Genomic DNA, 26,732 nt, shown 5'->3' with positions numbered 1-26,732 from the left:
CATTTAATTTCTCTTCATTTTCTGGGTTGTACATCCAAGAGTGGATTTGGAGGAGCAGATTTTGGGATGTCTCAGCTTTGGGGTTCTTTGGGATTGAGAGAGCTGCACAAGGGCTCAAAGGGGCAGAATTTCCTCAGCAGATCTCAGGAATTCTCTCTTCTCATTTCTTTTTCAAGAAAAATCTGGAATGCAGCTGCCCCAGTGACAGTGAATTCCAGCAGAACAGGAAATGTCACTGGGCTGAACCTGAGCAGGCAGAAATTCCAATTATCTCCTCTCAAGAGCTGAGTTTTTAATTTGTTGTTTGGTTTTTTTTTTCTTTTCTCTCCTTGTTCCAGAACATCCCACATTTCATCAGTGGCATCTTGAGGATTGGCAGAGGGATAGAAAATGTGAGTTTCTGGAATTGTCTGGGAGATTCCCTGGAACTCCTCAGCCTCAAGGGCCTGGCACGGGCAGAGCTGGGAGATATCCTGCTCCATCTTTTTATTTCCAAAATTCAGTTTCTGCTAGAACTGAACTCATTGCATTTTCCAGCTTTGGAAACTGTAAACTTTGGGCTGTGGAGATGCTGAATTTCCCTGTGTTTAATCCCTTTTTTCCCCACTTGGGAACAACAACATCAATATAATAACACTACTAATAATAACACTACTAATAATAACACTAATTATAATAACACTAATTATAATAACACTAATAATAATAACATCAATATTGTAACATCAATATAGTAACAATATTAATATTATTAAAATAATTATTTATTAATATTATTATTAGAAAACTATTATTATCAGTGTCCCTTCATACTAATCCTTCTATTCTTTTAACCACGTTAGTTACCTGAGTGGAATTTATCATTAAATGGAAAAGTTTTTCAAATAGTTAAAATGCTCGAATTGCTGCTGCTAATTTGATAATTTGGGGAGAGCTTTTGGTTGTTGGAATGTTTGATTCTGATGTTTTAGTTGTTTAGGCTTGATATATTTGGCACCTGTTTTCTTAGAGTTATCAGTGAGTACTGGTTCAGTATTTAAAGGCACTTCACTTCATAGAGGCTTTTCTCTGAAATTGAGTTTTGTTTATAACAGTTGGTGACCTAGAAAATAAAATAAACACCTAAAAAGTTTCATAATAATACAATTTATAAATCCTCTAATTTTTACAATACCTAATCAAAATATCTCATTTTTCAAGAGCAGATAAATCACTTTAAAATGTTTACCTACCATTGATAATAATTTTGATTTGGTTTTAATTATTATTTGATTTGGTTTTTTTTTAACATCATAAAGATTAGCTTCAGAAATTCATAAAGTAAAATAATTAATTTTATTATTAGTAAAGGATTTTTTCCAAAGTGTTCCATTAAAATACGAGACTGTACAGTTATATATTTTCTCCTAGTATTATTTTAAAAAAAGTAATAATACTGTTCATCAGTGTGTTTGTTTTCTGGGGCCAAAGCTAAAATAAAAGCATTGAATTTAAAAACCAACATTGCAGGAGCAATAGGAAAACCAGAATAAACACAACTGTGGATTTCCCAGCTGCTGTATTTTTGGGGATATTCTTGATTTTTTAATATTATTTTTCAACAGCCCTAAGAAGAAGTTTCTAAATCAAATTTTTGAGGGTTTATATTATTTTTTTTAATGATTCCAGTCATCGCAAGGAAGTTTCTAAATCAAATTTGAGGGGGTTTTTATTATTTTTCAGTCATTTCAGAAACTTCTACATGAAATTCCACCGTTTGAATCCTTCCTGTTGCAAGTCTGCTTTGATTTTGTGACTGTGTCGTGCTGGAGATCTCCAGATATTTCTGTTTATTTGCTGTTGTCTGTTTAAAAATCAGCTGAAACAAAAGCGGAGAGAAGAGCTCCAACGCTTTGCTTTGTCAATTAATGACTTTTTCTTGATTTTCTCAATTTTTTTTTTCCCCAATTCCAACAGGGTGTCTTCCAACTTGGAGAGGCCCTGGACTGGGTCAGGTGTGTGGGGGATACCAACATGCTGCAGGACCTGGAGCAGATGGGGGACTTTGGCAGGGTCATACTTGCAATGTTTTTTTCTGAGTGTGAGTATGGACGCTCCAGAAGGGCCAAAAATGACCAAAAAAAAAATCACTTTTCTCTTCATTCCTGTTCTTATTTCCATTCTGGGCTTCTCCACTAGTAAATCATTAATTTTTTAATAATGAATTGCTCCTGTTGCTGAATTGGGTGCAGGTTTTGGGGGGCAGAGCAGGATTTTTAGTGGGAATTTCTTCACCCTCTCTGTTCTCCCGAATTTTGTCCCCAGGGAAACGTTACATCACCAGGGTGGCACTGGAGGATTGTGATTTGGTGGCAGAACTGAAAGCTCTGATCTGTGAGAGCTCCAGGAAGGTGAGAGAAGCTCTCAGGATGTGTTTGGGTCATTTTCTGGGGGGGGTTCTGATTGTAAAAAAAAAAACCCCAACAATTATTAAAGAGAAATACTTTAAAAGCTCGAGGGTTCCATTCTGGCATAAAAAATTCCCTTTACTACATGAAATAATGACCCTTGCACTGCTGAATTTAATGAGTTTAGTGCACAAATTGTTTTTTTCCTGGTCCCACAGAAGAGTGAAGCCATGAAGCAGAGAGGAAATGCTGAGTTCTCCCAGGGAGCCCTGGACTGTGCCATCATGTCATACACCAAAGCCATCGAGTTGTGGTAAGAACTGATCTCAACTTCTTCACATTTCTCCTCATTTTGTGCAATTTTGCATCAGCCACTTTAAATGGAGGCCAAATGATACCTATTTTTTTTTTAAAAGCCTTATAACCCATTTTTATTCTATTTTTTTTGCTGGTTTTTTTTTTCTGCTCCAAAAAGTCCTGCTAGAGCTTCAAATGACCAAGAGGAAGAGGAGCAAGCCTGCAAGAAAATGAATTCTTTTAGCATGGATGATTTTAATCTTAATTATTTTAATTTTAAATTAATTCTTTTAATAATTTAAAATTTATTTTAATTATTTGGTGTGGACAACCAGGAACAACCACTTTGGGTGTTTGCCCTCGAAATGCTCTTTGCAAATGTTGCCAATATTTATCACTATTTATCTTTATTCCCATGATGCAAAAGGAATAAAGAACAAGTATTTCACTGCCTGTTCTTGGCAGCTCCCAGGCTTTGTTTCCTTTTGAAATCTTTGTTCAATTTCTTCCCTAAAGGCATTTCCTGAAAAGCTCTGGAGACTTTCCTGGGTTCTGGAGAAGGGAGAAAATGGATGAAATGGGAATTTTTAGGGCATTTTCCCCCCTTCCCTTGGGATGTCAGCAGGGTTGGTGTGTTCACCATTGGTGCTGTCCTCATGAAAATGCTGATTTTACTCCTCCTGGTGTCTCTGAAGTACAGGAAATTGATAAAATCCCACTTTCCACAAAACCCTCTTGTGTGAAGTGTAGGATTTTTCATTTTGAGCTCTGTAGGTTTACAATTGTGCCCTGAAAAGGATCAGGATTTTTGGTTTGTTTCCCCTCCCTTTTATCCACACCAACATCTCATCACGCACAATTCAATTGAATCAATTAATTTCCAATATTCTGGGAATTAATCCATTTTAATCCCCATAAATGCTACTTGGCAGGAGGAGTTTTGGTCCCAAATTCAAGCTGATTTCACCCTTCTTGCAAAATTGTGGCAAGGCCAGGAAGGGGAGAGCAGAACTTGGGTGAAAAACAGGAAATCCTGGGGCTGGTGAAGAGCAAAGGAGGCCACGTGATTTCCAGGAGCTGCAGGGCTCAGCTGCTCTTTAAGAGCAGGTTAAGAATAATTTGAATTAATTGGAAGTTTCATTAATGGCCCCAAAACATACAAATGATCCCACAGTTATAATGAACATTCCCATGTGAACCCATGGGGTTTTCTGTGTGGAGTTTTTGCAGGCAAATCTGGTTAAAATCCCTTTTTATTATTTTTTTCTTAGGGTTTTCAATAGGAGTAGCCATTATTAACTAATTGAAAGTTGCATTAATGGCCCCAAAACTTACAAATGATGCCACAATTATAATGAACATTCCCATATAAACCCATGGGGTTTTCTGTGTAGAGTTTTTGCAGGCAAATCTGGTGAAAATTCAGTTTTTTCCTTCTCCTTGGGGTTTTCAGTAGAAATAGCCATTATTAGCTCTGAGCTGCTTTTTTATAAGAGCAGGTTAAGAATAATTTGAATTAACTGGAAGTTGCATTAATGGCCCCAAAACTTACAACTGATGCCACAATTACAATGAACATTCCCATGTGAACCCATGGGGTTTTCTTTGTGGAATTTTTGCAGGCAAATCTGGTGAAAATCCCTTTTTATTTTTTTCTTCTTAGGGTTTTCAATAGGAATAGCCATTTTTAACTAATTTGAAATTGCATTAATTTTCCCAAAACTTACAAACGATCCCACAACAATATTGAACATTCCCATGTGAACCCATGGGGTTTTCTTTGTGGAATTTTTGCAGGCAAATCTGGTTAAAATCCCTTTTTATTATTTTTTTCTTAGGGTTTTCAATAGGAGTAGCCATTATTAACTAATTGAAAGTTGCATTAATGGCCCCAAAACTTACAAATGATGCCACAATTATAATGAACATTCCCATATAAACCCATGGGGTTTTCTTTGTGGAGTTTTTGCAGGCAAATCTGGTGAAAATCCCATTTTTTTTCCCATTTCCTTAGGGTTTTCAGTAGGAATAGCCATTTTTAACTCTGAGCAGCTCTTTAAGAGCAGGCTAGGAATAATTTGAATTAATTGGAAGTTGCATTAATGGCCCCAAAACTTAAAATGATCCCACAACAATATTGAACATTCCCATGTGAACCCATGGGGTTTTCTGTGTGGAGTTTTTGCAGGCAAATCTGGTGAAAATCCCTTTTTATTTTTTCCTTCTTAGGGTTTTCAATAGGAGTAGCCATTATTAACTAATTGAAAGTTGCATTAATGGCCCCAAAACTTACAAATGATGCCACAATTACAATGAACATTCCCATGTGAACCCATGGGATTTTCTTTGTGGAATTTTTGCAGGCAAATCTGGTGAAAATCCCATTTTTTTTTCCCATTTCCTTAGGGTTTTCAGTAGGAATAGCCATTTTTACCTCTGAGCTGCTTTTTTATAAGAGCAGGTTAAGAATAATTTGAATTAACTGGAAGTTGCATTAATGGCCCCAAAACTTACAACTGATGCCACAATTACAATGAACATTCCCATGTGAACCCATGGGGTTTTCTGTGTGGAGTTTTTGCAGGCAAATCTGGTGAAAATCCCATTTTTTTTCCCATTTCCTTAGGGTTTTCAGTAGGAATAGCCATTTTTAACTCTGAGCAGCTCTTTAAGAGCAGGCTAGGAATAATTTGAATTAATTGGAAGTTGCATTAATGGCCCCAAAACTTAAAATGATCCCACAACAATATTGAACATTCCCTTGTGAACCCATGGGGTTTTCTGTGTGGCGTTTTTGCAGGCAAATCTGGTGAAAATCCCTTTTTATTATTTTCTTCTTAGGGTTTTCAATTGGAATAGCCATTATTAACTAACTGGAAGTTGCATTAATGGCCCCAAAACTTACAAATGATCCCACAATTATATTGAACATTCCCATGTGAAGCCATGGGATTTTCTTTGTGGAATTTTTGCAGGCAAATCTGGTGAAAATCCCATTTTTTCTCCCATTCCTTAGGGTTTTCACTAGGAATAGCCATTTTTACCTCTGAGCTGCTCTTTAAGAGCAGGCTGAGAATAATTTGAATTAACTGGAAGTTGCATTAATGGCCCCAAAATTTACAAATGATCCCACAATTATAATGAACATTCCCATGTGAACCCACGGGGTTTTCTGTGTGGCGTTTTTGCAGGCAAATCTGGTGAAAATTCAGGTTTTTTTCCTTCTCCTTGGGGTTTGCAGTAGAATTAGCCATTTTTATCTCTCTATAATCTTATTTTTTCCAGCCCTACCAACCACCTGCTGTATGGGAACCGAGCTCTGTGCTTCATTCACGTCAGGGAGTACGGGTGAGTAACCCCTGCACTCTTGGGCTGAGCTGCTTTCAAAACAGGAATAAATTGCATTTGAAATAAATTGCATTTTTTAAAGCCTAAAACATCCCATTCTGTCTGGTTATGTGGCTGCAGTTGGTTGTGGTTATGGATTTTCCATCCCTGGAAGTGCCCAAGGCTGGGTTGGATTTGTTCTTGGAGCAGCCTGGGGTAGTGGAAGGTGGCCCTGCTCATTTTGGGGTGGAACTGACTGAAATTTAAGGATTTAAGGTCCTGTCCCCCCTTAACCATTTCCATAGTTTGGGAAAAAAACCAAACCATTCCATAGTTTCCATATGAGCTGCTGTTGTATTCAACTTTAATTTTTATATCCTCATTTATTAGATCTGTGTTTATGCTTTTCACACCAGCCTGGAGACTTTTTTTTTTTTTGGAGCTATAAATAAAAAATTCCTCTTTTTTTCCCTCCCTTCTCTCAGGAGAGCTGTCCTTGATGGAAAAAGAGCCATAGTTCTCAAGCCCGACTGGCCAAAGGTTGGTTTCTTGCACATTCCAAAATCATCTTTTTTTTAAATTATTATTACTTTTTGGCATTTTAGAGCAAGATGAGAACCCAGAGCTGATTTTTAATGAGTGGACACAGAGCTTTGTGGGCTGAAGGTTCTGCCAAGTGCATTTGGCTTGGGTTTTTAGGTTTAAAATGTTCTTTTGAGGTGCCTGTCAGTGCTGGTACGAGGTGCTTGGCATGTGTGCGACAGAAGAAAATGTTTATTATGTTGTGAGTTATCAGAATACTTTGAAAACACAATAGTTTTAAGTATAAATATTTAGTATTTAAAGTATAATAATACTTTAATTATTATAAAGTCAATAACACTCAGATACTTAAAATATCTAAGCATTATTTACTTTAAGAAGTAAAAAATACTTAGATAATATAGAACAATCCTGGTTAATGGCCAACAGGTATTTCCCAATATTCCTGGCCTGAAGGAGAGTAAATAAGAGATACTTACAACATTGCAAAGTGGCTGAGATTAGAGAAGAAAAAGCAAATTTGCTCTTTTCCAAAGCAGAGAAAGCAAAAAAAAACCCCAAAAAAACCAAAAAAACCCCTAAATTTCCTTTTTTTCCCAAAGCTCTCCAAGTGACTTATCCCTGTTTGAGTTAAAATCTGATTTTTCAGCAGCTGAGAGCAGTTCACTCTCTGGGTGATACAAAATTTGCCTTTGTGCTGCTACTGCAGCAGGTTTGGCTGTGAAATCCTTCTCTCCTTGGTGTGGCTAAAACCTTGAAATCCTGATTATTTTTTAATTTATAATTTTTTTTTTGTGTCCTAGGGTCACCACCACTACTGCAAAGCCCTGGCCCTGCTGGGCAAGGGTGAGCTGGCCCTGGTGGCCAACGAGAGAGCCCTGCAGCTCTGCCAGAACAGCCCAGAGGGGCTCAAGGAGCTCATCCAGCAGAATGAAAAATTCAGGAAAACCTTCCAGGATATCCATGGTAATCCCCGTGATTGCAAAATCGGGGATTTTGCTTGGGAAGCAGCTCGGTTTTGGTTTTTAATTCCTTCTTTTCTTGGTTTTTTTAATAGGTACTGAACATAAACAGAAGGAACAGAAGGCAGGGAAGCCTCCGCATGAGAAAAAGTAAGGGGTTTAGTTGATTTTTAGTTGATTTTTTAAAAAAATTATCAATTTCTTTTTGTTAGTTTTTAATTGATTTTTAACTGATTTTTAATTGGTTTTTTTAAAAATTAGCAATGGCTTTTGGTTCGGTTTTAACTGATTTTTAACTGGTTTTTTAAAAAATTAGCAATGTTTTTTAGTTCGTTTTAAATTGATTTTTAACTGATTTTTAATTGATTTTTTTAAAAAATTAGCAATGGCTTTTGGTTCGTTTTTAACTGATTTTTAACTGATTTTTAACTGGTTTTTAACTGGTTTTTTAAAAAATTAGCAATGTTTTTTAGTTCGTTTTAAATTGATTTTTAACTGATTTTTAATTGATTTTTTAAAAAATTAGCAATGGCTTTTGGTTCGTTTTTAACTGATTTTTAACAGATTTTTTAAAAAATTAGCAATGTATTTTGGTTTGTTTTTTACTGATTTTTTTACTGATTTTTTACTGATTTTTTACTGATTTTTAACTGATTTTTACTGATTTTTTGCTGATTTTTTACTGATTTAAAAAAAATTTAGCAATTTTTTTTTTGTCATTTTAAATTGGTTTTTAATTGATTAATTTTAATTGATTTTTTTTTAAATTAGCAGTGTTTAAGTGATACATAATGTAGATATTGCATAAATTCTGTTGGCTATCAGGAAATAAAACCAGAAGTAATAAATTGATCAGGAGCACTGAAGATTTCCATGAACTAAACAAACTTGAGTATCCAAAGCAGTGTGGGGCCAGGGTATTTTTAACAATTAATTGCCATTATTAATAATTTACCCTCTAAATATATAAATTTAGTCATTCATTTCCAATTTTTGTAGAAAATTGGGGTGGTTTTTAAAATTATTTCATTTTATTTTATTAATTTTTTTATTTGTGTGGGGTTTTTTTTGCTGTGCTGCATCTTTTTGAAGCTGTAAAAAAAAGACTGGTAAAATCCTTTACATGTATTTATGGGATTATACCCCTCTAAGAGGAGTAAGGTGAATTTTTATTAATCTGTTTTTTTCATGTTATATTTGTATAAAACACGGAGAAAAGCACAGGGATTCTCTCTTTTTCCACATCAGAGACAGCACTTCCTCAAAATCCCCTCCAAGAAACTCCCAGGAGCAGAAAGGAGCAGAAAAGGAGAGGAAGAGAAGCCAGGCTGAGCCCAAACCTCCCCCTGGGGCTCAAACCCAGGCTGCCAAGGTACAGCTGGAATTGCAGGAATTCCTTCTGGAATGCCCTGCCTGCAGCTCTGGAATTCTTTCTGCAATTGTGCATTTTCCTGGGAAATTTCCTTCCAAAGCCAGCACAGAAATTGGGATTTTCAGCTGCTTGTTTGGAGGAGGGGATGGCCACTGTCATGTTTCTACTTTTAATTTTATAGATTTTATTTTTAAAATCTAAAAATTCAATTTAAATTATTATTTTTAGAACCTAAATATCAAATTTTTCACTTTAAAATTAGTATATAAGTAATTATTAATTTAAAGAGATATTTGTGACATTTTTGTTGTCTTTGCTGTCGTTACTGTAAGATAATCAATTGTAATTTATATGTTATATGTTTATAATATATATAATATATATCATAAATATAGTATATATTCATATATAAAATATAAATATATATACAATTACAATTTTATATAATACATTTATATAATTTTTGTACATTTATTTATTATTTATTATATTTATATAATATATTTGTATATTATTTTTATATAATAAATTTTATATATAATATATATTATAATATATATATTTGTATTATAAATTTATATAGTGTTATATATGATAACCGTATTATATATTTATATCTATAATATAAATATATCATATTTTATAAATATTAAATATTATATGTAGCATATTATAAATATAATCATATAAATATTACAAAATAAATATGTAAATATAATTATATAAATATTACAGAAATAAATATATAATGTTTATAAATATATAATGTAGATTTATATTACCATTATATATTAATGTAATGTTAATATAACATATATTATGTAAGTATATAATATATTCATATAATTTATAGTGTGATTATATAGTAATATATATTATATATATTATTTGTAGATATATATAATATTATATGTATATATAATAATGTATATTATATATATTATATATAATTATATATATTATATTAATTATATATAACATATTATAGATGCTTATATTATAAATTACATATTATAATGTAGCCCATGAATTGCACTATAAAAAAGCTGCATAATGCAGAAAATGCTGAATAATTGGAATTTTCAGAGCAGGCAGCTCCAGCAGAGCTGTTTGTGCTGTCAGAGCAGGGGGAGGGCCCTGGCCAGTGACGTGGCCCTGGGAAAACGAAACCAGAGCAGGAGGGCAGGAAATGGAAATTTTGGAGTTTGTTGGCAGAGAAGAACAGGCTGGGGCAAGCCCCAGAAGGGCTCAGGGCTCTGCTTTTATTTTCTCCTGGAAATCTCTCTGCAGGTCTGCGAGTGTGGCTTCCCTCAGGGGGAATATTTCTGTGTCAGATTGTAGAGAATATAAATTGAGACAAACTCGGGAGGAAAATCATTCTGAAAGCACTTTGGTTAATGGAATTGCTTTTCTTTGCCTCTTGATGAGGAACATAATGCAGCACATTTTCATTTCTGTGGTTGCTGAGGGGTTTGGGGGTTTTTGGCTTTGTTTAAATCCACTCAGGGAGATGGATTTGGGTTTTGTAATCTGATATTTTTGCCATCAGGTGACTGAGCCCCAGAAAACAGAAGGCAAAGGTTCCACGCTGGAGCAGCCTCCAAGTGAGTTTTTTTTTTTTGTTTTTTATCGAGTCTGAGCCACTTCTTCCTCTGCTGCTGCCATAATTAATGACCAAAAGTTAATTTCCTCTCGTTTCCACAACAATAAGCAATCAACTTTTACTTCTTCCTTGGACACTTCTCTATTTCTGTCCTATTTCCTCGGTGCTTTTGCAATTTGAATCTCCTTGACTGAATTCAGAACTGAAACTGGAATTAAGGAGTAAAATCTGAGCCACAGGCTGGAAATGCTTTGGCTCCTCCTGAGCCAGGGTCTGAATGAAAGAGGAACCTGTATTTCAATATTTACAACTAATTTGTGGTTCATAAATGCTCCATCAGAAAAGAATTCTGCAGGTAAAGAGGAAAGAAGCCACAAAGTATTTGGCAGAGTGGATTTTGAACTGCAGACTTTGAGAGTTGTGTGGTTTCTTGCTCATGTTTTGGGGTTTTTTTATTGAATAAATCATTTTATAGAGAGAACTCCCACCCCCCAAAGCTCCCCCGGTGCCAGAGTTCCTTTCCTGCACAGAAAGTGAAGTTCAGGCAGTTCTGGGCTTCAAAGGGAAATCCTTTCCTAATTTTTCCTGGAGGTTTTTACCACCTGCTCTCACTTGTCTGAAGCCTTTGGTGCCCCATTCCTGGAATATTTAAATATTCCAGGAGGTGCCAAAGCACAGAGCACTGAAAATTGCATTTTAGGAAACCACTGAAGGTGTATTAGGAAATATAATTTTTCAATGAGCAGGAGGAGGTTCCTGATCTTGGGAGCTTTGTCAACACCTTGAAGGAATAAAGGATTTCTTGGGAGGTGGAAAATGTGGGGAAGGTTGCACGGGAAATCACAGGATGTTTCTGTTGGAAAGATGTCAGGTGGTAATGGAGGAAAAAAAAAGAAAATTTGATTCTTTTCTGAAGACAGGCTGGGAGAGTTGTGATTGTTCAGCCTGGAAAAGGTTTTGGGGAGAGCTCAGAGTTCCTAAAGGGGCTCCAGGAGAGGGACTGGGGACAAGGGATGGAGGGACAGGACACAGGGAATGGCTTCAGAGTAGAATTTGATGGGATGCTGGGCAGGAAGTGTCCCTTGGGAGTGTGAGGAACTCCTGCGTCTCTAAATTCCTCCTCCAGGAGGAGTCTGGATCCAAGTTTAGTGACTGGATCCAGGTTCAGTGACAGACCTGAGCTCTGGTTTATGCCCAAGGATTTGTTGGCGTGGGATTGATCCTTTCTGGGAGTTTGTCCCTCAGGATTAAGGATGGCAAACCCAGGGTATTGATAGAGGTAAAATAAATCCTGCATTTCAGATGATGGAGATAATAATTAGAGAAAAGGATTTTAATTGATCTGTTACACAGTGGAAGTGGTTATAACTGATACTTCAGTGCACTGTTTGTTCAAGCAATACTTTTGCAATGATTATTTTTTAGCCTGAAGAAGAGAAGGCTCCAGGGAGACCTTAAATCTCCTTGCAGTGCCTAAAGGGGCTCCAGGAGAGCTGGAGAGGCTCTGGGGACAGGGGATGGAGGGACAGGACACAGGGAATGCTCTTGAGCTGAAGGAGATGCCAAACCCAAACTTTCCAACCCAACCCGAAGCAGTAAAATCCAGCCATTCCTTGTCCTCAGTGCTGAACACACCCAGAGCCTCAGCTCCACTGTTCCTGGAATTCATTTCTGTCGAGTTTGCTGTGGGTCTTGGGTCTTCAAAGAGACAGGAGCAGCTGTTGGTTGTAGTAAAGTTGTTTTTTTGCACGTGTACATCAGTCTTGAAGGCAGAGAGTTCTAAATGAGTTCTTCTTAAGTTAGAAGATGCAGCTGGCAGTGTGTATTCTGTTGCTGTTTGTTGAAGGTAAGGCAGTTATTTTCTGTTAATTGAGCAGTTCTCTTTATCTTTTCTGCAAATAATCTTCTTTTTAGAAAGGTATCTTTAATTAATAGGCTGTTGGGCTTCACTGTATAACTGATAAAATGACATCATCTTATTGAGAGATGCTCTGCCCAGAGGGAAGAACAAAGCACTTGTACTTAAATATATTCAGAGATTTAGAACACCACAGTCAGTCTTTCCTTACTAAATTCTCAGAACAGCAGTTTTTTTTCTCTACTAGAGTCCCAGAAGACCAGGCCCATCTACACCACTGCTAGATCTTCAGACACTTTCCTACAAGATCACTGCTTTAACAAAACTCCACCTGTCACTCTAAGACAACTGCAGCTGCTATTTAATCAGACTGCTGCTAACACTTTGACTGAGAGGGTGTCAGGTTGTATTTTAACTCTTAGTGTTGTTTTGTATTTACTGCATTTTTAATTTTATTTTTATTTTCTTCCCTAGTAGAGAACTGTTATTCCTGCTCCCATAGCTTTGCTTGAGAACCCCTTAATTTCAAAATCACAATAATGTGGAAAGAGGGGGTTTACATTTTCCATTTTAGGGGAAGCTCCTGCCTTCCTTAGCAGACACCTGGCTTTTCAAACTAAGTGTAAAGGCTGGGCTAAAGCTTTCTGCCATAGAGCCCCAGGCAGAGGCAGAAATAAAACTCCTTAGCTCTGAGTCCCAGGCCAAAGCAGCAGCAGCAGCAACCCCACACCTTTCTTCTTCTTGATGGTGATGATGATGAAGAAGAGAGCAGGGAAGAGCAGGCAGGAACAGCCTTTTCTTCTTCTTTTGATGCCTTGTGAGGGCTGACCCAGAGCAGAGGCTGGGCAGAGCTCAAGAATAAAGCAGGGATTTATTCAAAGGCCTCCATGGATCCACCTTGGGCAGCACAAGAGCCCAGCCAGGGCTGCACCCAAGATGAACCCAAATGGTCCCAAAATGCACCAGCGGGCACGGGGTCTCTCCCTTGGCTCAGTTCTGCTCCATTTGCACCTTGCAGTTCATTGTCCAGTTCCAGCTTTAGCCCAGGCACTCCCACCCTGCTTGTTTTTCTCTCTCCAGCCCACGCTGTTTGTGCTCCTGGGCTGAGATTTGGATCATTTGTCCTTGGTGCCCAGCTGGAGCAGGAATTGTTTTGTCTCCCTGCTCTGTGCAGAGAGCTCAGCATCCCCTAATGTGAAGCTCAGACCCACACACTAAAGCAGCACAGAATGTGAAAAATAGAAAAGCTCAAACCTGAGGCATCACTTTCTTCTTGTTATTGTCCTCTTGTTCTTCTTGTTGTTGGTGGTTGTCCACACCCCAATGCAGGGGTTTTTATACATAAAACAACCAATCAGCTACAAGCACAAATCTAAAACATTCACAATCTGAACTTGATTCTAATGTACAAAACTGATAGGAAAGTAGTGCCAGTTCTTACCTAAATTAGTTTTATCTATTTACACATATAGCTTTATCTGTTTTCATGAATAATTCTACCTATTCTGTCTAGAGATGAAAGCAAGGTTCTGTTTTTGTTCTGTCTGGAGCTAAGTTTAAACTGAGCTTTAAAGCAGGCCTTAGGGCCTTTACTAGCCAGCTTCTTAAGGCACTTTAGAACTTTACTACTAAGTAAAGTAAGTAGTGTTATGTTTGCCCAATTATCCTATTCAAAAAGAAACCAAACAAAATCAAATGTAGCAGCAATTTTGATTGAGTAGCTTAATATATATATAAAATTGAATACACTCAAAATATTGACAATACAATTTGGTTAAAATAAGGGATAATTTGGTTCCTATAACAGCACATAAGCAAACAAAACAAAACAAAAGAAAAAACCGTGTGGGGTATGGAGTGCAGGGCTGCTGGCCCCCCGCCATCTCACGTTTGAGCTTGCCAAGCTGAAATTCCCCTTTCCTGCTGTGTGTCACCACCATCTCCTCCCATCTTCGATTCGTCACACTTGTATCTCCACCCTCATCATCACCTTCATCACGCATGCTCCGCCATCCTGTTAGGGGGTCGCGCCACTCTCTGGGGGTCTGAGGAAGGCTTTCTCTTCTTCCTCGGTGTCCTTTATCTCCCCTTTTGGGTTACACACGTGCACCAAGCTGGTACAGTATGAGCCAAAGCTAACACAATATAAGCCAATATTGTGTTCTAACATTAAAGCAATAAATCTCATATAATTAACATTTTCCTGGTTTCCCACCAATTTTTCCTCTCTTCCAGATAAATTTAGTAACAGTTATCTCTTGCTTCTTCCTGTTTGAACATCTGCAGGAGAACGGGGAGACCCCTCCTCCCCCTTCCTTTTTTTTGCCATTTACCTTTTAACTGTTTTATTATTTCCAAATATTGATTACTTATCAATATTGATTACTGCTTCGATTTTGTCAGCACAAATTATAGTAGTATTTATCACAGTAGTGAGTTTAAGAAACTTTACTACAAGTTTCTTAAGGCACTTAAGATATATTTCTACTTACTTAAAACTGTATCTTACACTTCTGTTTACTTAAAACTTGTGCACTTCTGCTTCATCTCTATGTGGCTTAAGAGATCTTGTTATAGGTAAAAATCCAATCAGGCAGAATCAGTAATTTGCGAGAGCCGAATTACGGGGCAACAAAAATAGAATTTATTTCGCCAATCGGATCGTAAATTTTGCCAGCCATGAATCAAAGGAGCAGAGCCGAGCCCAGGACTGTGCTCTGGGTGAACAGTTCTGACTTCCTGGCGTATCAGAGCTGCTGAGTTCACAAAGTCTGTTCCAATCAGTCCAGGTTTTATAGTCTTTTTCTTGCCCGAAGCCAAGTTTCCTTTGTTCCTTTCTCTGTCTGTGAATATTCATTTGGTCTTCTCTATCCGTCCAGTAGAGGAGCCTGGTCCCAGAGTTGTTGGAATATTCATGTAGTTCCCTTGTCCTCCCTCAGGTGTGGTCTTCCCCCTTGGACCAAACCTGCCTGGAGTACGCAAACCTTGTCAGGGAATACCAACATGTTCCATAGGGTTTAGGGGAACCCTGCTTTCACATGCTAGTGAGGTTCCAGGAGCAGGCTACTCATGCTCCGTTGATTATCAGGAATAAGGCTATCTCTGGTTATCAGTGGCCATGATGGGATGTTTGGCAGTAGGGGAGCTTCTCCTTCACTTGCTAATTTCGACCTCTATTCGGTGTAAACCTGTGGAAATTGTGTTTCAGTGAGGCATGAGGTAACCAGTTTCTCAATCCCTGCAGCAGATTTTGCAAGCCTGTGTGGTTTGTGTCAGATCCTTGTGACATGACTGGACATGTATCTCAGTATATTTATATCTTTCCTAGGTACAAAAGTATTTATTTGAACATGAATTTTAATTAATATATTAATATATAATTATTAATATATTTTAATATATTTATAGCAGTCTTGATTCCTCTAAGGGCTTTAATTCAGCCCCTGCATTCATTTCTCTCCCGGAGAAGCCCAGGGAGGTTTGCATTCCAACACATTTCCATGCATCCACCTCCTTCTGGAGGTCCTTTCATAGCCCTGGAGAATCATTTGGAGGTTTTCCTATTCACTGAGAGCCCCAATATTTGGAGTTTCCTTTCCTGAGCTCCTCTTTGGGCTTGTGCTGGTGTTTCTGGGTAGATAATTTTACCCCAACCCCTTTGTATTCCTCATTATCTGTTCACCCCCCAGTTCCCAGCTGTGCTCAGCATCCTCTGTGCCTCTCTGACATTCTTTTATCTCCTTTGCAAGTTTGGCTCTGAGCTCTTATCGCCCAACTTCAGGGGGACTGAAAATTTCCCTTCTCCCTGCTGTGTGTCAGAGCACAGGCACGAAATGAAATTGGGCATTAAATTAGAAATTCTTCCCTGGCGGGGTGGGGTGGCACAGAGGGGCTGGAGAAGGGGCAGGGTGGCTGATTTTTGGAGGAACTGAGGAAGGAAGAGGGATAATTCCGGGAGAGATCTGACAGTTCTTGGCCAAACACCACGGAAGGCGTTGGCCGCGGTGATTTCACCAAACTTGTGTTCCTGCCATGTTTCTTCTTTATTTGCACTGCTTTATTTTCACTTTCTGTTCTCCCTTCCTCCTCCCCCTGGTTTTGTAGAGCAAAATATTTGATTTGAAGGGAGGAGGAGGCTCCCAGTGACTGGCTGGCCCCAGTTTGCTGTGGGTGGGGAGGAAGAGCCTTTTTTTTTTTTTTTCCCTTTGCCTTTGTTCACTGAACTTGCAGGAGTTTTAATGGGAAAGAACTTAATGCCACATTATATTATTGTAAAGTTGTTGGCCTTTTTGATTTATTTTTCTTGCTACTTCCTATTTTTGGTCTTCATGTACTGTTTCTTTGAGCTCGTGTATATTTTTATTAAATATCTTTGGTCGCTTCTAAAGGAAAGTGCCAAGAGAAGTAATACTACTTCTAATATTTTTAAGTGTTTGTGGGGTAAGTAAATGATGTTTTCTGTGGAATTAATACATTTGCTGAAGTGTTTTAATTAGTAAAGTAAATCAGCTGGTTTTGCTTGTTACCCTGTTTTAGAAGCTTTTTTATTCAGCTGGAAGCAGCATTTAAAGTTGGGTGTTGTAGGGGAGGAGTTGTTTCTATGGGAATTGTTGCTGCAGTAATTCTTGTTGAATGGCTTTTGAAATTGGATCATTCAGTGAGGAAAAAAATAATGCTGATTGATTCCTTCCTTCCGTGCTGAGATGGTTTCTCTTAAGATTTTGCTGTGGATGAGATTGGTTCCTTAAGGGAAAGCAGCACGTCAAATGAAGAAAAAGTGAAATATCTCAGTCTGAGGATGGTTAAAGGATGATGTGCTGGAGGTGTTTCCAGGCTTTCAGGAGGATTCTGGTTTTCCATCATTCCAATATCTCTATTTAGAAGAATTTGGGGGGATTTTTAGTGCAGCTTTGGGGTTCCCATGAGTTCCAGCCGCCATCCACTCAAGGAGTGATCCATGAAGTAATCCTGGACGTGTTCAGTCCTAGTGACTCCCGACTTTTGTGCTGACTCATTTAACTTTCAGGTCATTAAGGAGCTCTTAAGGAGGGAATTGCTCCTGGCACAAGGTTTGAAGCGCCCCTGGGCAGGATTTAGCAGAGGAATGCTCATGGGCCACCTCCCCTGCCTCAGGGAGAGCACTCAGGGCTGCAGCTGGATTTATCCTCAGTCAGTGGCTTTCAGGATTTTCTGTTTAAAATAGTCCTAATACCATTTTTAAGCAGAGATGGTTGCTAAAATTTCACCTGTAGCATGAATAACTCCTCCTCCTGTTTTCCAGTCTGATTTTTTGGTAGTTCAGCAGAATAACCCAGTGGCCAAGACTTTCAATCCAGGTGCTGCATTGTTTTCCTGTGGGTGTGTCCAAATAAAAAAAAAAAAAAAAAAAGATGATTTTGCAGTTAATGGCAGGAATTCCTGGGTTTGTCATCACAACAAAGCATTAAAGCACATTTTCTCCTTCCTTGTTGCTCAGGAATTGTTTCCTCAGCTCTTCCCCAGCAGGGTTGGAGCTCTGGAGTTTTGAAGCGCTCCAGTGAATTCTGTGTGAGGTCTTTGATGTGAAATTTGAGAGTTAAATGTGAATTGGTCTCACCTGCTCAATCTTTCCTTGTTTTTGGCATCCAGTGTTTCCACGTTGAGTTATTTGGCTGTCTCTGTTTCCATTTGAGACTGACAGGGCTTGAACTTCACTTTTAACTTGGGGCTTTTGAAGCAAAAAATTCATCCTCATGACTTTTTTTTTCAGAGAAACTTGGACTTCCATAGGGATCTGTTTTTCCCTTTGAAAATTCTGATCGTCCACTGATAGTATAAGGAAAAAAAAACCCGAATAATTTTAATATAAAATATTGCATAGTGTTATTTTATAACGCATTACTTAGCATACAATGGATGCATTCTAATATACAATGCATAATTAAATAAGAATTAGAAATATATCTATTTCTAGTATATATATAAAAGAAATATATCTATTTCTAGTATATATATATAAAAGAAATATAAGAAATATATCTATTTCTAGTATATATATAAAAGAAATATATCTATTTCTAGTATATATATATAAAAGAAATATAAGAAATATATCTATTTCTAGTATATATATAAAAGAAATATATCTATTTCTAGTATATATATAAGAAATATATATAATATATATAAGTATAAACTGTTTTTTATATATATATACATACATAAATATATGTATTTATACATACACATATAGAAAACCTGCTCTTTTATAAGCCAGACTGATTTCTTTAGCCCGGAGCTCACTTTAATAATCACAATTTTGTGATAATCTAATCACAATTTTGTGGATAAAATCCTACAATCCTGCAGGATTTTAACATTCTTCTATTTGTTTAAAATCTTTCCCCTTCAGGATTTTATTAATCCTGTCTACCATTGAACAAAACTAAATTCAAATTCACTTTTTGGCTGTGTTGGTTTTGACCTTGTCAGTTTTTAAGATCTACAGTTTACCGAGCCAAATGTGAGTTCCAAGTGCATTTTTTTGTTTGTTTGCTTGTTTTAGGTAATAATCATATTGTTTAAAATCCTTTTCCTCCTTACAGACCAAAGTCAGCAAAACAAACGAAAGCCAAAACCCAAAACCTGTGACTATGAAAAAATGAGGTAAGAAATAGTATTTATTCGAAAATTTATTCTTATTTTGAGCTATTTTATGTAGAATTGATACAACTTGGATTTGCTGCTTGCTCCTAGTGGCTTTGTGTAATTTTTTACATCCTGATAGTGGATAAAGTCCCCAAAATTCCAGTTTTTCCACAGTTATTACCTGAAAACTGAATATCTTCCATGCCGAGCTGAACTTTAGTAGATGAAAGCATAATTTGAATATTTGCTGTTAAAGCAGAGAGGGGGGGACAGGAGTTTAGTTTCAGTTGTTACATCCAAAGTTACAGCAATCATTGTAACTCTTAATTCATTCCCAAGGCCTCCTTGCACCAAATAATTGTTCCAACTCCTCTGACACTCCCTGAGCTCAGGAAAAAAATGAAATCTGGTTTTACAAGCTTTATTTTGTGAAAGAACTTTCCTTGGAGTCCTTTAGATTTTTGTTGGCTCCAGTTTCCAATCAAAAGTCTGATTTTAAGGCCAAGGATGCTCCTGCAGAACAGGAATGGGAATGGTTGTGTTTGGGGCTAAAATTCAGTTAATTCAGGTAAAACTATAGATTTTATAATAGTAAATATTTATTTTATATATAAATATAATGTATATTTATGTTTATTTATTAAATATATATAGTTATATTAAAATAATATATTTATTTCACTTAAAACAGAATTTATCAGAGGAAATCATTGAATGTTTCCAGTGGTTCTGGGGCCACCACGCTCTGGAGATTTTGGTTGTGTTTAGGGTGGCTCAAAACACGAGGGTGCAGCAAAACAGGAATTTTATTTTATGGAAATAAGGAAATTTCCATTCAAGACCATTTTTCCAAGGCAGATTTCGGATTTCTTTAGGAAACCTGACAATTCCCAGTCCTAACTGAAGTGTGACCACAACCCCAAATTTCTTTAAATCAGTATTTATTCCAGTACAATCCTGTTGTTTTCCCATAATTTTTTGGAGTGCCAGTGTAGTAGGGAAATTGAAATTCTGCCACAGGAGAGGTCATTAAACTGAATTATCAGTAGCTTCCTTTTCCTTTCACTTCAAGGAGGGGGAACATCTTCATTTATTGTGGAACAAATCCTCTTTAAAGCAGCTGAACCAGCTCCAAAATTGCTTCTCTGCTGGGGGAAGATGATCAGACCTTTGAAAACCACATTTTACTGCAAATAAATGGAGATTTAAAGCACATTTACAAACCCTTGGTGCCCCTGTCATTTTTGTTTGTAGGGATCCTGTGGATTTGAAGAAGGAGCCTAAAGCCATGGAGGATAAAGGTTGCTGTGCTGCACCACAGGTAATGGGAATCCAGCCTTAAATTGGAAGTTATTTCTCATTTTTAGGAATATTGCACAGAATCTTGGTTAATTCCAAATTTAACTCTCCGTGCTCTGCGTGGGTGTGATCAGAGGCAGGAATTCTGTGGTTACACTAATTTATTTGGATTTATTCTGATTTTTTTTTTTCTGGTTTCTCTTCTGCTGCTGTAAAACCTGGCTGGGATCATTTTTAATCAAAAATTAAAACCTGGCTGGGATCATTCAGGCATTGAAAAAGCCCTTCCCAAATTTCTGCCTAAATGTTTTTTTCCATTTGGATGCATTTGGAAATGACCAGTTTTGTGGAATGAGCTGTTGGAAACGCTCTCAAATTCATACACATTTTATAAAATTCATCCACTGGGGGAAAAATTCTCCTTCTCTGATCAATCACCAATGAATTCCTGAAGGAAATAATGGCAATGCTTAACTAATTAATTAAATTATTTAATTAATTAATTAAATAATTAATTATTTCATCCCTGTTGATTGGGGGATGTAGATACGAAAATATCTTTATTCTGATTAAATACCTCACAGGACAAAACTGAATTTAGGAGAAAGTGCAGGTTCTACCCTTTATTTCCTATCAAATACTGCTTTTTGTTTTGCTAATTCATTGTTGGTGTTGAAAGGACCAATTTAATTAATTTAATTTGCTTTGTATGCTGTGTAATTTAGCATTAAAATAATATCATTTATTGTGATCTGTAACTGCATGGGACAGCCTTAACCCAGGAGTTGTAGGAAATGAAATTAAATCTTCATTATTTATAGTCTCCATGCTGGAAATTTCCTGCTGATTTCAGGAAGTATCAATAGTGAAAACAAAATAGAATTTTAACATAACATCAAATAACAGAATAGAATAATGGACTGTGAAACCTTCCAGCATGAGCTGAGCTGGACACAAAGTGTTGCAGAATGAAATAATTCTCAGCTCTTCCAAAAACATTTGGATACAAAAAGTGAGGAAAAGCAGAAGTCTGGGTTGTGCTCTTGGTTTTTTTTAATAGGTGAGGAGAATTAAAATGGTTTTTGAACTAAAGTTGCAGATTTCTGGGGAGAAATTTGGAATAAAAATCAGGTTTTTAAGAGATCAGCAGCTCGATTACAATCTAATGCAAGAGCTTTATAGAAATGCACCTTGTTTGCTGCTTGAAAAGTGAAATTGTGGTGAAACAATTCAGGAGGATGCAGAATTTCCACTTGGCTGTCTTGGAAGTATTCTAGCAAATATTCATCTTTCTAAATTAAATATTTTGCTTGCTTTTTGAAAGGAAAAAAAAAAAAAAAGAGGAAAATGTTGTCTTCTTTTGAACTTACTGTCTGTTAAACATTGCAGGTGGATTTGAATCCAGATGGAAAATCCCCTGGGCTGGAGGGTGATGGAACATTGCTGGACAGGGATAAACCCATTTTCTTTCCCCTGCTGAAAGCTTTGAATACTCCAGAATTCACGGTAAACTCAAGAGAAATAACTCGATTTTTTTTCCCCCAGAAATTCAAATTTATGCATTCAACACCTTCCTTTCCCCCAAAACAATCCTGATTATTGTGTTGGCTGCATTTCCCTGCAAACTGGGAGAAGAGGGTGGAAAACCAAGCCAACAACAGCGCAGGACATGTGAAAAAAACAGTGAAAAAAGAAAAAGAAATTGGCAAAATATTCGTATTTATTTAAAAAATAAAATAAAATTAAAAAAAAAAAAGGAGGAAAATTCAGTTTACTTTTGGATTGACTGATTTGCCTGCACATTCCAGGTGGATTTCAACTCTCTGCCAGAGGATGTGAAGTCCCTGGCTCAGGATGGCTGCAGAGCCCTGCTGGAGCAGCAGTGCCACGGGGCTGAACGAGCCTTTTCCCAGCTCCTCAGCATCCTCTACGCCTCACGATTTTCGGTAAAATGAGCAAAAGTCCCTTCTTTGTGGCGGGGATGGAGGTTTCTGCCTCCACCACCCTGTGCCACGCCTCCCTCCCCCCAAAATAATCATCATTTTATTGAATTGTTGGCTACCGAGGGAAATATTTTAGGAATGTTCCCCCCACACAAACCTGTATTTCCAAAATATTCTTCCTTTCCTTTCCCCCCCTTTTTTCTCCCCCCTTTTTTCTCCCCCTTTTTTTCCCCCCCTTTTTTTCCCCCCCTTTTTTTCCCCCCCTTTTTTTCCCCCCCTTTTTTTCCCCCCCTTTTTTTCCCCCCCTTTTTTTCCCCCCTTTTTTTCCCCCCCTTTTTTCCCCCCCTTTTTTCTCCCCTTTTTCCCCCCTTTTTCCCCCCCTTTTCCCCCCCTTTTCTCCCCCTTTTCTCCCCCCTTTTCTCCCCCCTTTTCTCCCCCCTTTTCTCCCCCCTTTTCTCCCCCCTTTTCTCCCCCCTTTTTTCCCCCCTTTTTTCCCCCCTTTTTTCCCCCCTTTTTTCCCCCCTTTTTTCCCCCCTTTTTTCCCCCCTTTTTTCCCCCCTTTTTTCCCCCCTTTTTTCCCCCCTTTTTTCCCCCCTTTTTTCCCCCCTTTTTTCCTCCCTTTTTTCCCCCCTTTTTTCCTCCCTTTTTCCTTCCTTTTTCCCCTTTTTCCCCCTTTTTTTCCCCCTTGATGATCCTAAAGGTCTCTTCTTTGATTGTCAAATGCAGTTTGATTGATAAGAACAAAGGGTAAAAAGGATTTTGATGGCAAGTTCTGTGAAATTTGGTATCTGTGTATCCTTACCCAACCAGACACTGACCCAAAAGTCATCCTGGATTTCTCTTAATTAATTTACAGTATTTTTAGCATGTTTTTGATGTGCTGTGACTATAATTTGACTTTCTTTTTTTTTTTTTTTTTTTTGCAGCATGTTGTGAATATTCTTAATATTAATTATGTTATATTCCTCTATGGACATGCCACTGCCCTCCTGGGAATAGGACAGCCTGAGGTAGAAGATGAATTTATTTGTATATTTATTTTGTAATGATTTGTAGATTGATTAATATATATATTAATTTTATTTATTATTATTTCATTTTTTATTTATTTTATAGTTAAATACTCCCTCAGTTCCGATTTCTAGCTTTTCCCAATCCATTTTTGTATCTTCCTAATTGGGAAGATGAGAAGGGAAGGAAACCTCTGGACACATTTTGGAATTGTCCATATTGAATATTTGGGACTAAATCCTTGATGGTTTTGGATGAATTAGGCTATAAAATGAAATTTCTTTGCAAGCCTTCAAATGAGCTTCTGAGTATCAAGAAATTTCAGTCAATCATTTTTATTTCTGTCTGCCCTGGTGTTTTAAACAGAAATATTCTGCTCCTAAAGCAGGAGCCTGGAATTGCTTTGGGTTCTGGAAAATGCCAAACCAGAACTGAGGGTTGGTTTTTTGGGGGTGTTTCTTCCTGCTAAGTGTTTGGTAATATCCAGTGTCTTAAAATGAATTTGAAAATAGCTGAGCTCAGTAATTTCATTCCTTTGTGTTACAGCAGCTCCAAGTTTACAAAATAAATTGGGTTGTTTTTTTTTTAAAGAAGGGAAGTTCTGCCTGTGATCACAAGGGTGTGTAATTCCATGTACTGTTCCTAAGACTGATCAAGGAATAGGACACACTGACCCAGTCTAAAGGAGTAAAAAAAACCAGGAAAAGTGGAAATATTCTGGCAAAGCTCCCTATATTTGTGTCTCACTTTTCTTTTGAAGGCATTGACAAAGGCTGAAAGTCAGTTTAAGAAAATAATGGAGGAATATCCAGAAGAAAGTTGTTTTTGTTTGGCACACTATGGAATTGGAAGGGTTTATCTCAAGCAAAACAGGTTGGTCTGATGGAAAATTTCAGGGTTTGTTGGGAATTATTTTTTTTCATTTGGGGAAGCATGGTGGGGCTTTAATTTTGCTGTGTTAATCATTAAATTCATCCATCGGGGGGGTTTAATAAAATGGGTTTGATCCAGTGGATTTAATCAAATGAGTTTGATACAATGGATTTAATACAATGGGTTTAATCCAGGGGATTTAATCAAATGGATTTAATAAAATGGGTTTAATCCAATGGATTTAATCAAATGGATTTAATAAAATGGGTTTAATCAAATGGGTTTAATCCAGTGGATTTAATCAAATGAGTTTGATACAATGGATTTAATGAAGTGGGTTTAATCCAGTGGATTTAATAAAATGGGTTTAATAAAATGGGTTTAATCAAATGGATTTAATCAAATGGGTTTAATCCAGTGGATTTAATCAAATGGGTTTAATCAAATGGGTTTAATCCAATGGATTTAATATAATAGATTTAATCCAGTGGATTTAATGAAGTGGTTTAATCCAATGGATTTAATCCAAGTGGGTTTAATCCAATGGATTCAGTACAATGGGTTTAATACAATAAATTTAATCCAATGGGTTTAATCCAAGTGGGTTTAATCCAGTGGATTCAGTCCAATGGGTTTAATCCAATAAATTCAATCCAGTGGGTTTAATACAATCGATTTAATTCAAGTGGAATTTTGTTCCTGCTGAGGAGCTGATGGGAGCTGCTGAACAGAGCAGATTTGAGGGAATATTTGGGATTCAGGGATCACAGCCCTGCAGTGGGGGAGGGCTCAGAGGAAAAGAACAAGCCCTCTTTGTTCTGAAGGAAAAATGCATCCTAAAGAAATCTGGCTTTATCTCATCCCTGGGGAGCTGGAGAGTGACCTTGGGCTGGGCTAAGGCTCCAGTGAGCCACAAACTCCCTGGAGCTGATAAGCAGGGATGTGTTCCTGAGCTGGCACATCCCAGAGGGACAGGGAGAGCCTGAAGTGCAGGGCCAGGACAAGAAACAAACAGGGAGCAAAAAGCTGGAGCTGCTCCCACCCAGCCAGGGCTTCCTGCTGCAGTTTCTCCCTCGTGGAATCCTGGCTGTGGGAAGCTGGTGGAGGGATTTTGGGATATCCCTGGTGCTCTGTGGGATCAAATTCCCCCCTAAAGGCTTGTGCTGGGAGCTCCTTATCCAGCTGTGACCCTGCTCCTCTGGGGGAGAGGGGAGAAATTCCATGGAAAAGCTCCAGGGTGGAGGTAAAGATAGGGAGACCATTTCCTAATGACTCAGGAAACACTCAGTGTCAGGAAAAACAATTTATTGTCCATTAAAACAGAATTGGAGAGTGGGAAAGAGTAAAAGGACTAAAATCACCTTTCTCCTCCCCTCCTTCATCCCAGGCTGGAATTCACTCCCTCATTCCTGAGTCTTCTCTGAGCTGCCCACAGGGATGAGGAATGGGGGAGGTTTTTTCCCCTGCTCCTCGCAGGGATGAAAGGAGGTTTTGTGCAGGCTGTTTGTCCCTTTATCCTGCTTTCCTTGAGGCAAGCACAGCTGGGCCTGGCTGTGCTGGCTCCAGCTGGAGCTGGGGCTCTGCCATGCCCAGGGAACAGCCCCCCCATCTCCCTGCCCCCCTTGCCACCCCAAAATAATGCCAAGTGAAGGAGCTTTGCTCCTGAACCTTGTCCCCTCCTGCTGTGGGGTGGCTCAAAGCACCTGCTCTGCACAGAGGCATTTTTAACACGGCTGAACTGGGAAGGGTTTTCAGTGGATGAACTTGGCCAGACTCCTAAGAAATCCATTTCTGGGCTTTTTTTGCTATCAAAAACCAACCTCAGGATTTCTCAGAGGCCATCTGGGTACATCCATCCATGGTCAGGGGCCTCAGGACAATGCAGGCTGCTGGATGCTCAGGGGGAATTCCTCCTTCCTGGGATCTGCATCCCAGCCCTGTGCTTGTGGCTCATTTCCCTGGCAGCCTTGACCCCAAAAAAAGTCCCTACACCGGTGGCAACACTCTGGCTGTTGGATGAAGCCCTTTTTTGACCCAGAGATGGGGCAACTGAGAGGTGTTTTGAAAACTTTTATCCCGTTTTCAGTCTCACGAGACGGGTGAGACAATACAGATGTTATAACTCACACCATCACTATCAGAAGCCAACTAAAAACCAATCATCTAAAATTGCCCCTCATAAATCTTACTACAATGCATTTTTCTTTGTTCTGTTTCTCCAGAATATCTAGTCTTATTTTCAGAACCACCTTTAAAAAATTATTTCTAATTCCATTTCTCTCTCAAAAAACCTACCCTATTCCACAACATTTATAAGCCAGCATTTCTTATCTCAAACTTTACGTACAAATCCATACTATAGAAACCTTCTGTCAAGCTTTCAACATTTTCCACAAATCCATTTCCCACCTCTGGCCAGCCAGGCTCATCCAGGCAGAGCCATTCCCACTCTCTGAGCTCAGGGAGAAGCCAGAGCAGAGTGCTGTGTCCCCTGCCTGCCTCCCTTCCTGCCTCACCCTGCAGGGTTTTACCTCAAAAACAACCAGAAAATTTCAGTGTTGGAAGCCTGGATGCTGAGAATCTTAAACTTTCTGTGCTGAAAGATGTAGACTGTCAAGAGAACACTGCAT

The 26,732-nt window shown here is 38.0% G+C and overlaps 1 protein-coding gene across 1 annotated transcript in view; it reads left to right on the top strand.

The window, feature by feature from the left end:
• TTC3 (tetratricopeptide repeat domain 3) overlaps window positions 1–26,732 on the top strand; it is a 54,664-nt gene that overhangs the window by 6,156 nt on the left and 21,776 nt on the right. The window contains exons 6-21 of the mRNA XM_038136121.1: window positions 339–392; window positions 1,957–2,080; window positions 2,305–2,390; window positions 2,606–2,700; window positions 5,970–6,032; window positions 6,497–6,551; window positions 7,358–7,520; window positions 7,612–7,666; window positions 8,765–8,888; window positions 10,438–10,492; window positions 18,934–18,994; window positions 20,231–20,297; window positions 21,665–21,781; window positions 22,084–22,221; window positions 23,145–23,228; window positions 23,990–24,102. Coding sequence (XP_037992049.1) covers window positions 339–392; window positions 1,957–2,080; window positions 2,305–2,390; window positions 2,606–2,700; window positions 5,970–6,032; window positions 6,497–6,551; window positions 7,358–7,520; window positions 7,612–7,666; window positions 8,765–8,888; window positions 10,438–10,492; window positions 18,934–18,994; window positions 20,231–20,297; window positions 21,665–21,781; window positions 22,084–22,221; window positions 23,145–23,228; window positions 23,990–24,102 — 1,454 coding nt within the window. The remainder of the gene's footprint in view (window positions 1–338; window positions 393–1,956; window positions 2,081–2,304; window positions 2,391–2,605; window positions 2,701–5,969; window positions 6,033–6,496; window positions 6,552–7,357; window positions 7,521–7,611; window positions 7,667–8,764; window positions 8,889–10,437; window positions 10,493–18,933; window positions 18,995–20,230; window positions 20,298–21,664; window positions 21,782–22,083; window positions 22,222–23,144; window positions 23,229–23,989; window positions 24,103–26,732) is intronic.

The sequence above is a fragment of the Motacilla alba genome, chromosome 1 (assembly GCF_015832195.1).
Source record: "Motacilla alba alba isolate MOTALB_02 chromosome 1, Motacilla_alba_V1.0_pri, whole genome shotgun sequence".
NCBI lineage: Eukaryota > Metazoa > Chordata > Aves > Passeriformes > Motacillidae > Motacilla > Motacilla alba.
Note: the sequence above shows the minus strand (reverse complement) of the source record. Positions and strands in the feature narration are given on the sequence as shown.